At 32.7% G+C, this 11,773-nt stretch overlaps 1 protein-coding gene across 1 annotated transcript in view; it reads left to right on the top strand.

Moving 5' to 3' along the window:
* Nucleotides 8,950-11,773, top strand: part of LOC107635454 (F-box/kelch-repeat protein At3g23880-like) — a 4,417-nt gene continuing 1,593 nt past the window's right edge. Inside the window, exons 1-3 of the mRNA XM_021122080.1 lie at nt 8,950-10,211; nt 10,481-10,638; nt 11,381-11,383. Of these exons, the coding sequence (XP_020977739.1) occupies nt 8,963-10,211; nt 10,481-10,533 (1,302 nt within the window). The 5' untranslated portion in view covers nt 8,950-8,962 and the 3' untranslated portion in view covers nt 10,534-10,638; nt 11,381-11,383. The remainder of the gene's footprint in view (nt 10,212-10,480; nt 10,639-11,380; nt 11,384-11,773) is intronic.

Genomic DNA, 11,773 nt, shown 5'->3' with positions numbered 1-11,773 from the left:
TTTGGTTGTTACTTTTCAATTTTAAGTTATTTGCTTTAGTAGGTTGTTTTGCTTAGATTTTTATTTTTTAAATTTTAAATTATCTGCTTATGTTATTTTAAATAAGTTCACATAATTATTGATTATTGTAGCTCATATTTCTAAACTAATAAATTAAATTTTTTAAAAAAACTAATCTAAATTTATTTTAATTTAAATTTATTCCTAAACTAATTAATAAGTTCACCTCATTATTGTGATTTTTGAAAAAATTAAGTTCTATTTAAACAAATTAAATAAAAAATAAGAGAGTAAGTTCACGTAATAAAAATAATAATTCTATTTAAATAACTAAATTTAAAGATACTTTTATCATCTTTTAAACCAAGAACGAATTAGTTTTATCACTTAAGATTTATAACTAAGTGCGAATTAATTTTGAAGTAATAATATTAATTAATAATTAATTAATTAGTTTTCATGTAATAATAATAATAATTAAAAATTAGTCAATTAGTTTTTGTGTAACAATAATAATTTAGTTTGCATTATATCTTTTAGTTGTTAAGATTTATATTTTAAATTCAAATAAAAATCAATTAGGTTTTAGAAAATAAAAATGCTATTTGTACATCAAAATCAACCACTAAAATCAGTCATTAATGTATTTGTATATAAATACATGTGTGGTTTAATTTATTTTCAATGTATATTTGTATTCTACCATGTATTTTATACTGTGGCTAACTTTGGTGGCTAATTTTGGTGTACACGTAGCATAACTCTTCAGAAAATTCTAGTTATAAGTCAACTATAAAAGTACAAATTAAAGATGCATAGCACCACATCTCCCTTGCTTAGTACAATTAATTACTCCTTTTAAAATTTTTCTATCTTTTTTTGGTGGAGGTTCATACTCACAAAATTGTTGAGATCAATCCTACAGTTGATAGTTTGTGTGTATGTATACGAGTGATAAGGTTATGAACACTAATGAGTTACGAAAATTCTCCTTTATCATACTCAATTGTAATTGTTTGGCTTGATGAAGACGTGAGTTTACTACCATTTTTTTTAACAATATTAAATTTATATTATTGATATTTATTCTATTTTGTGATTAGATTAAACGAGTTTTCTATTTTAAAACGAATATTTGTTTTATATCTTATATAATTGCTAATTTAGAAAGTATACTTAATATTTATATTCTATAGAAAGAAGATCTATCGAATACACCTACACTTTTGTTCAATCTAATTGATAAGACCTTTCTCTTTTTCTTTATCATTGAAGTCCAAATATTTGATAATCCACATTTTTTATCTTCTTATAAAGTTAGAAAGATGACTGATGATATAGACCTCATAAATAAATTCAGAGAGGATCACTCTATTCAAATTGTGGGTGCAGTTACAAATACAATTTCTATTAAAAATCAATTAACGATTTTGATTCTATAGTCATTGATAGTATCTAATTTATATAAAATAATTAATAATTAATTATAATTTTAGGATGTTGACTATACTGGTGGTTTGCTTCCAACCTCAAAGACATCCTCAGTCATTGAAGGAGAGAAAATAGAAGGTGCAAAGGTAGTTATTCAAAAAATATTTTTTCGTAAAGTTAAAGTCTAATTTTATTCAAAAAATTTTATTGAGTTAAAATAAAATGTGAGAAGGATGTCTTTAATTTAACATAGTATTTTGTACAAAATTTATTGCTTGAATTCTCCAATGAAATTACGGACAATGGTGAATCTGAGGTGTTGGAAAATGCTATTACGCCAATCAAGCGACTATCTTCGAAGTCCGAAAATTCAAGGGTGGAAGAAGATACCTCAATTTATTGATAATAGTGGATACCCATCATATAGAAGACGAGACACATGAGTAGTTATCGAGAAAAAGAGAGTCCATATGGATAATAGAAATGTGGTTCCATACAATGCATATCCAAGCACATGTTAAAGTAGAGTACTGCAACAAGTCAAATGCTATCAAATATTTATTCAAGTACGGAATAGAGGTCCAGACAGGATAGCTATTGGAGTTTTAAAGAAAGCTTTCACTGGAGAGGATGCTCGGGTTATTGATGAAATCAAACAATTTTATAATTGTAGGTATCTATCTGCATGTGAGACTGTGTAGAGAATTTTGGCTTATGATATTCATTAGAGATGGCCTTCAGTGATGAGATTAATCTTTCATTTGCTTGGAGATCATCTTTAAAGATGATGACAATCTTGAGAAAATCGTGGAAGAAGAGAAAGAAAAATGTACGATGTTCTTAGCATAGATAGAGGTCAATAAATAATTTGAAGCATGTCAAACTTTGACGTATACTGAGTTTCTAAATTAGTTTGTTTATGATAAAAAAGCAAGGGAATGTCATCCACGCAAAAAAGGCATTCTATTGGGAGGTTAAACTATGCTCCATCGAGCACATGTATCTACTATATGAGAATTTTGTTAGCTCTTCAGAAATTTTGCACAACATATGAGTCTATTAGGACAGTTAATGGGATTACATATTCTAACTTCGAAGATGTTTGCTATTCCATGGGACTATTGTGTGACGATAGAAAATTCATTGCAGTTATTAATGAGGTAGCTGAACTTACATCTGGTCATCAATTGAAAAATTGTTTGTGATGCTACTCATATCTAATAGTATATTAGCAAACCAAATCGTATTTGGTATGCAACTTGGACATTAATAGCTGATGGAATACTATATGAGAGGAGAAAAATATTGAAAAACTAAAATATTTCACTATCTTTTTTTATATCAAGATTGTATTATCTTATTACTTTTATTTTTATTAATAATATTAATGATTTTTATTTTGGAATTACTTATTAAATATTTCATAAAACCATCATGTGCTTTTGCTAGGATTAAACATGATTGATAAAGAATTAAAAAATTTCTGCCTTATTGAGATTGAGAAGATATTCAACAATAATACGAGATCTTTAAAAGAGTATCAATCAATGCCATATCCTGAGCTGTTTGATGTTCGCCTTTTTCAGAATAAGCTAATAGAGGAGAAGTTAGCATATGACACAAATGAGTTGACTCATACAAACTTATAACGGAATAAAAGATGACTCATAAACAAAGATTAGTATTCGATGAGATACTCAATGTTGTTATTACAGACTCTGGTAGTTTTTACTTCGTTTATGAGTATGGTGGGTGTGGTAAGACATTTATTTGAAATAGACTATCTTCTGTTATTCGGTTTAAAGGAAAAATTATTTTAAATGTCGCATACAGTGGAATTGCGTCTTTACTCCTACCTGGTGGCAGAATGGCTCATTCTAGGTTTTCAATATTCATTACAATTATTGGTGAATCTACTTGCAACATCAAGCATGACAGTTTGAAGACTGAGCTGTTAATCCAAAGTACCTTAATAATTTGGGATGAAGCACCAATGCTTAATAAAATGTGCTTTAAAGCACTTGATCAGACACTCGTGGATCTTACGTCAGTTACCGATCAACATAAGATACATCAACTATTTGGTGGTAAGATTGTGGTTCTAAAAGGTGATTTCAGACAGATAATTCCAGTGATTCCGAAAAGGAGTAGACACGATATATTATCATCAGCTATTAACTCATCCCATATATGGTCGTTCTGTAAGGTTCTGAACCTGCATATGAATATGAGGCTTCTAATGGCTTTTTCATATCAACATGACGGTGAAATAAAGATATTTGCTAATTGGATACATGATGTTGAAAATAAAAATATTGGTTCTGCTGTTGATGATGAATCAGAAGTTGAAGTTCTAGATGATCTGCTGATTGTAACTACTGATAACCCTCTCTCTCATTTGGTAGATTTTGCATATTCAAATTTGTTGCAAAATATGTCAGATTACAGGTATTTTCAGAGTAGGATAAGTTTTGCACCCACGCTTGAAAGTGTTGAAAAGGTAAACGATTTCATCTTGACAATCTTCACAGGGATGGAAAAGGAGTATCTAAGTTCTGACACATGTCAAGCTGATAAGAATGAAGATGTAAAACAAGAGTGGTTCACACCAGAGTTCCTAAATGACATCAAATGTTCGGGACTACTAAGGTTCTGAGAACCGGACCGATCATCAAACCGTTCTAGTCACTGGTTCACTGGTTCAACCGGTTCAACCGTGGTTCAACTAGAAAAACCGTTTTAGAATAAAATAATAAATAAATTATAAATAAACATTTTAAAATATAATTATAGAATAATATAAATCTTAAAATATCTTACAAATTTAAAATACTACAACAAGAATTTCAAATTTATGGTATTTCAGGATTCATATACAAGACAAGAAAACTAAAATCCCATAAGCATTCTCATACACAGGTGGATAGCAATTAAAATAACAATAGCTGATAAACTCGACTTATATGACACATCAACTAGGTTGAAACAGCAACATGATTTAGTATGTGAACGTTATTGAGAAAATGAATAAGTTATACATAACCAATTAATCTCAATTGGAAAATGCGCCAAATTCTTTAGTGAAGCTATGCATAACCAATTAATCTCAATTGGAAAATGCTCCAAATTCTATAAACAAAAAAGCAACTCTACCATAGTCAACAAGAGGTAAAAAAGAAGAGATAATCAACATATATCACACATTCATTTGTACAACAATTAAAAAGTAGAGGCAGGTACTACAGAAACAAATTGGAAGCTTGCTGATAAACATAAATGAAATATAAATCAACAAATTCATTGAATTTAGATGATAAACATAACAACTACCTAAGTGAAAAATTAATTTAGATTCATACCATGAAATAGGAACAAATTATTATAAATAAAACAAACACTTAAAAAATGAGGCCAATAAAAACCATTCCTAAAACATGAAGCTGTGAAAAAAACAAGTATGCAGCAACATAAAACCTCAGCACAAACAACACGGTATAAGTTATCAACAGGCACTAAACCATATCTAAACAGTAGCAGCATTTAGCAACAAAGAACAAACATTTAAAAGGTTACACTAAATTAATCATCAGCAACACCATATCTAAACTCAACAATCACCATTCAGCAATTACAAAACACTAAAATAGCAGTACATTATAAAACACTAAAACAGCAACACCAGTACATTATCGAACAGCAACACCATTCAGCAAGGCAGTGATGACACTAAATTAAATATTAAACACTGAATGAAATTTCAGAAATTAAATAGAGCATTAGCAAGGCAGAAATTAAACAGAGCATTAGCAAGGCAGAAATTCAAAAGTTCAAAACAACAATAAATTAAACAGAGCATTAGCAAGGCAGAAGAAGAACATTAGCAACAATATTTGAGCAAAAATTTCAGAAATTAAAAGGAAGAAGAAGAACCAAGCATTCAGTAACCAGAGCCATCAGTAACCAGAGCAAAATTAAAAGGAAGAAGCAAAGCACGACCACCCACCTTCGACGGAGACACGGACGGTAACCAACGAGAGATGAGACGACAGCAACAGGTGAGATGACAGCAAACGGCGAGTTGCTCCAACCTCCAAGCCACGAAGAGAGAAGCCAGTGGACGACAGACCGAGCTACTTGGGTTCCGGAGCTGGGGAAGAGGAAGAAGCAGAGGTGACGAGAAAGGAGAACCTGGGGCGGCGGCGGCGACAAGGAACCTGAGGAAGAAGCGGCTAGGGTTTTGCTCCAAAGGAGGGGGGTTCACGAATGATTGGGGAAGAGGGGGTTCACGAATGGAATAGCCGAATGGCTTCAGAGGCTTGCACATTTGGGTTTTGTTTTTGTTTTAACACAAAACGACGTTGTTTTTATAGAACCAGCCGGTTACCAATTCGGTCTAACCAGCAGTTTCTAAACGGTTTTTTTATCAGCGGTATTGGCAGCGGACCGGAACGTTTTCATTGCTGGTTCTCGGTTGAACCGGTTCGACCGACCGATTTGCTCTGATTTTTAGAAACCATGGGGACTACCCAACCACAAGTTGACTTTGAAGCCAGGAGTCGTTGTAAAGCATAGACCATACTTCAGGTTTATGCAACGGGACAATGTTAATAGTTAACAAAATTGGCAACAACGTAATTGGAGCGACTGTAGTAACCGGTAGAAATATTAACGAAAAATGTACTTTCCAAAAATGAACTTGATCTCTTCGAATTCAGGATTGCCATTTAAGTTCTAATGGAGACAATCTTCATTAACAGCGTGCTTTGCAATGACCATCAATACGAGTCAATGTCAATCATTATCACATGTAGGGCTTTACTTGCTAAAATTAGTGTTCACCCATGGACAACTTACGTTGCTTTGTCAAAGAGTTAAGAGTCATAGTGGTCTCAAGGTTCTAATTCTGGACGAAGACGGTAATCCAAAGTCATTAACAACAAATGTCATGTTCAAAGAAGTTTTTAATAATATTTAGGTAAAAAAAATAGTATTTTCATTTTAATAACATGTTAAGATTTATACTTTTGCACAAATATTTACAGTAGATATATCTAATTTATCAATAACTCTACTTTCAGACTTGAAATGAAGTGTTAACACGGAGCACATCATATGCTAATTGCTTTTCTAATGATGTTAATAAAATAATAGGTTGTTGATAAATTTTCATTAGCCTTTTGATATAAAAGTTTACTATAAAATTGACATACTACTATTACAGTTATATATGTTCTTATTTTTCCAGGTCTCTCTCTTTATGGTTCAAGAATATTATAGACTTCAAACGGTTCTATTTGTATTTTACTTTGAATAAATATGAAACAACATATTCAGTACGTTTATTATATAATGACGGTGATAATGTTATATTAAACTTGAAACATTTATGATTATAAAATATTATTTTCAATTTATAATGTCAAATTAAAATGTAAGTCCGTACATCACATAAATTTAACACTAGTAAATAGTAAAAGATGAATTAGAGTAAAAAGTAATCATTAATTTTGTATTTTTTAAAAAATAAAATTTAAATAATTAATAACAGTTAACAATTATTTAGTATAGAGAAGAAATTGGTTATTTAATAGTGCAATACTTTTAAATTTTTAATGCAAGTCATTGTATAATTGTATTTATAAATTAAAAATTAACAAATGTGAGTGGATAATTCATTTAGATCTCATTAAATTTTAATTTTTCTTCACATTTACTCTCATTTAGATTAAAAATACTTTCCAATACTAAATTTCACTAGTATGCATCTTCCAAGTATATTGTTTTCTCTTGTCATATATATTTAAATTTAGAGCTTTATTTTTTTATTTTTTGTGGTTAATTATGAGCTATTTTAATTGACAAAATAAAAAGATAAATATTTAATTATTTTAAATTAAAATAATAAAATTTACAGATAATAAATAAAAAGATACTAATAATTAATTTATTATTTTATTACTTTACTAATTTTTTTACCTTGCAAAATATTTTCCCTAATTATAACAGGCATAAACTAGTCTTGAATTGCATGAACTTAGTACCAATATCAACAGCAAGTAGTACTAAATACTTTGGGTGGTGCTAAAAAAAAGAAAAAGCAGAGTTGAAATTGTTAAAGGAAATCGATGGCATTGGTGGAATCAAGAAGATGCACACAAAAAATGAACTTTAGAAAAAGTAGCTGCCATGCACAAACCTAAAGTCAAGGGCTTACGGTGCCTCTATATTTTCACAAACGGATATAAAACACTTTTGCCTTTTTCACTTGGCCTCCGCGAGTTTAAAAAGACGAGCATAAAATATTATTTTAATTTTTAATATTTGAGTCAAATTTTAATTTAATTTTTAATATTTTTTTAAAAATTTAAATAATTTAATATTATTTTATCATAAATTTGTTACTAATTAAATCAAACTTTTAAAAATAAAATATTTTAAATAATAGAGAAGATGAAAATTTTAAATAATAAAAACAGTCCATTTTAAATAATAAAAAAGATTGACTCTCTATTTAAAATAAGTACGTTAACACGTTTATTTTTTCTAACCATTAAAATAAATAAAATCACATAAATACATTATTAAACTACCTACTATTAATACATCTATATTTTTTCTAATTAGTCATTATTAATTGAGTCCTGCTAGGGAGACGATGAAGTATCTATACAATATATACAATGGGTTGTTTATTTGGCTCAATATGTATTAATAATGTAAATTAAACATCATTATCCCTAATTTCTAGTTGCTTTTTGTGATATCTATCCCCAATTTACTCCAAATTCTTTCACATTAACCCTTCATCACCCACAATTACCTACCCTCCAAAAAACCCCATTTCTCCGCCGCCCCGCCGTGTGCGCAGAATTTGCGTCCTACCACTCTATTTCTGCGCGACGTGTAGCCTCCGTTCCTGCCGATCGGAACTGTCGCGCTTCGCCTCCTCGCGCCAACGTCCTCGCCGGAAGAACCTCCGTCACTCCTCACGTGGCCGAACATCCGTGACCTGCAACTGTCAGCGTCGCCGACGTGAGTTGCAACCCCGAACTGCGATCGCATCATCCCAGCACTGCTGCCTGTGTCTTGTTGAATTACTCGAAGAATAAACATCTACGAAAACTGAGAAAGTGAACATTCAAAATCATACAAAAACGAACATCCAATGTGAACGTGTATAAATTATAACCAGCAATAATCGTCTACAACTAAACACTCAAGAATAATCATCCACGTTCACAGAAAAAGTGAAAATCCGGCTACAGGAAGAAGGCACAAACCGAATGTGATGGAGGTGCTGGACATTTGGGAAACTACTCAAAATTAATTAATTGTCATAACTAACGATATCATAATTTAATTCAAATGTTAAATTGAAAACTACTCAAAGTTAATTAATTACCTCTATTTTAATTCTAATTTCAATTTAATTCCATTGTATACATTGTAAAAAACATACGATAGCTCCTCGTACTTTTCTTTATTAATACTATTGCTTCTTCCATTCACCTACTTCCATCCATCGACGTTTATGGAGCAGAAGAAGCAACAACAGGATGAGAATTACAAGAGCAAGAGCATTCACGATATTCTCCCTCTTGAGTTGATTCACATAATCTTACTTAGGGTGCCGCTCAAACATCTCGGTCGCCTCAAGTGCGTTTCGAAGCTTTGGAACACTCTCATTTCTGATCCACACTTTGCGGAATCGCATGTTCACCTCTCTGCCGCACCCACCCATGTATGCCTCTTCATAAATGAGTATTCCCAGGCTTTCTCTGTTGACATTGACGCAGTATTTGACGGCTACAAGCATGCTACTGCAATAAAAGAGGTATCTCTCCCTTTCAAGACGAAAACACATTATAATTTTGAAGTTATGTGCTCCTGCAGAGGCTTTGTTCTCTTACACCGAGCCCCGCATTTTTTTGTCGTATGGAATCCAGTGACTAGATCCAGCAAAAGAGTATCCTACTCTCACATTGTTTCTCGTTGTAATCGCAAGTGCTTTATGTTTCCCGGTAGTGCGATTTTGTATGGATTTGGTTATGATGCTTCACAGGATGACTACTTAGTTGTTGTAGCTTCTCGGGATATGCATGACCAAGAGCACTTTGATTGTTTGTCTTTTAAAACCAATTCATGGATTAATCTTGATTCTGCACTCTCCAAACCCTTGGGTAGGAGCAACTGGGAATCTCGTGGGTTCTTCTTGAATGGTGCTATTCATTGGTCGTCCCGCACTCTTAAAGTTAGAGATTATAGTATTCTTATATTTGATTTGAAGGAAAGAAGTTTCTCAACCATATCTATGCCTGAACAAGTGATGGATTATCTCGATCCCACTTATCTCGTCCTACTAGGAGGGTGCCTGGCCTTGTATTCTTATAGAACCAAAGGCAATAAAACTAACATTTGGGTAATGAAAGAATACAAAGTGCATTCATCTTGGACTTTCTATGAGATTTCTCGTGGACAGTCTGAGCCCCTCTGCATTTCCAATGAAAGTTACATTGAGCCTTTCTGCATTTCCAATGAAAGTGACATTATTGCATTATATGATTTTTGTTCACGTCTCTTCTTAAATTTTACCAAATATAATACCAGAGGAGAGCTCCTCAAACACAAGTATTTTGATTATTGTCATCTCGAACATTTTAAAGATCGTTATCATTGGCTCTCTGATTACGGCACAAGCTACACTGTATACACAGAGAGTCTCGTGCCACTCCCTAGTGACATTAAGGATAAGGATAAGGATAAGAAGAAGAAGAAAAATGGTATGTAACTATTCTCCTATGCATTGCACCATGTTATTCCTCATAATTAATTTTCATTGCTTTGTGATTAATTAAAAGTACCTAGCAAGATGCATTATGCATCAAGTTGCACTCAGATGTGGGGTTTAGCTATTGATGGTGAAATTTGAATTTATCAATGCTTATGGAATCATTGATCACTGTCTTGCTTCCTAAAGCCTAGTCTTGTGGTGAGGGGTTTTAAGTTATTTCTTTTTTCATGTTTAATGCGATGGTTATCTTTACGGTAGGTCATCAGAATCAGAAGGATGTCAAACAGAGAAAGAGAACTAGGAGCGAATGACTAAACAACAGAGACACATAATTCTGTTGTAAATAAAGCGTAGGACTGTCAAGTTCAGCTGGAAGAAGTTTCTAGAGAATTTTGTTTTATTTTGCTTTTGCTTTTGTTAGAGAATCATTAGCATCAATTAGGATCAAGTAGTATCGTCTATATTTATGTAGTATATCTGTATATTAATTATAGGATTCTATGCCTTTATTACTCTGATTCATTTAGCACCTATAAATACCTCTTGTATATTGTACTTTTGATCACAACTCAATAATACACCTTTCAGATTACTCTCTCAGTCTCTTGTTTCTAACATAGTAAACTTGAACCTCGGGCTCATATGTGTTGTTTTCTTGGTTATGACACTGAATACAAGGGTTATCGTTGTTGGGATCCTCTTTCTAAACGTATTCGTATATCTCGTCATGTTGTCTTTTGGGAGCACCACATGTTTTCTCGGTTCTCATCCTTTGAGTCGATTCCTACTACTCAGTCACCTTTGTTTACTAACCCCAATGTTGATCTTTTTCCTAGTGATGATTCTACAGGTTCTATCTCAAGTGACCCTCCACAGCCTCCTGTTCCTCCGCCTTCTCCATCTCCCGATGATTCCAGACCGGACAATGATCCTGCTCCTACCATCATGCCTCCTCCTCCCGCTCGTTCTTCTAGGGTAAGGAATCCACCTCCTCATCTTCTTGATTACCATTGCTTTTCTACTATTCTTCATCAACATGAACCTAAGACATTCAGAGAAGCCTCCTCAAACCCAAATTGACAACAAGCAATGCAAGAAGAATTACAGGCACTTGAAAAAGCACACACTTGGGATCTGGTTGATCCTCCTTCTGATCAGGAAGTTGTGGGCAGTAGATGGGTATACAAGATCAAGACTCGCCCTGATGGCTCTATTGACCGTTATAAGGCCCGCTTGGTTGCTCAAGGTTGTACGCAAGAGTATTGTATTGATTATGAAGAGACTTTTGCCCCTGTCGCTCGCCTTACGTCTGTTCGAGCTCTTCTTGCCATTGCCGCGGTTAAAAAATGGTCTCTCAGTCAGATAGATGTGAAGAATGCATTTCTTAATGGGGATTTGAAAAAGACAGTCTATATGAAACCACCTCCGGGATATCCTTGTCCTTCTGATAAGGTTTGTCTCCTTCGCAAGGCATTTTATGGACTTAAGCAAGCTCCTCGTGAATGGTTTGACAAGTTCAGCACTACCATATGCAGTCTTGGTTTTACTTCT

The sequence above is a fragment of the Arachis ipaensis genome, chromosome B04 (assembly GCF_000816755.2).
Source record: "Arachis ipaensis cultivar K30076 chromosome B04, Araip1.1, whole genome shotgun sequence".
Classification (NCBI taxonomy): domain Eukaryota; kingdom Viridiplantae; phylum Streptophyta; class Magnoliopsida; order Fabales; family Fabaceae; genus Arachis; species Arachis ipaensis.
The sequence above is the reverse complement of the archived record's forward strand: the minus strand, read 5'-3'. Positions and strand labels throughout refer to the sequence as shown.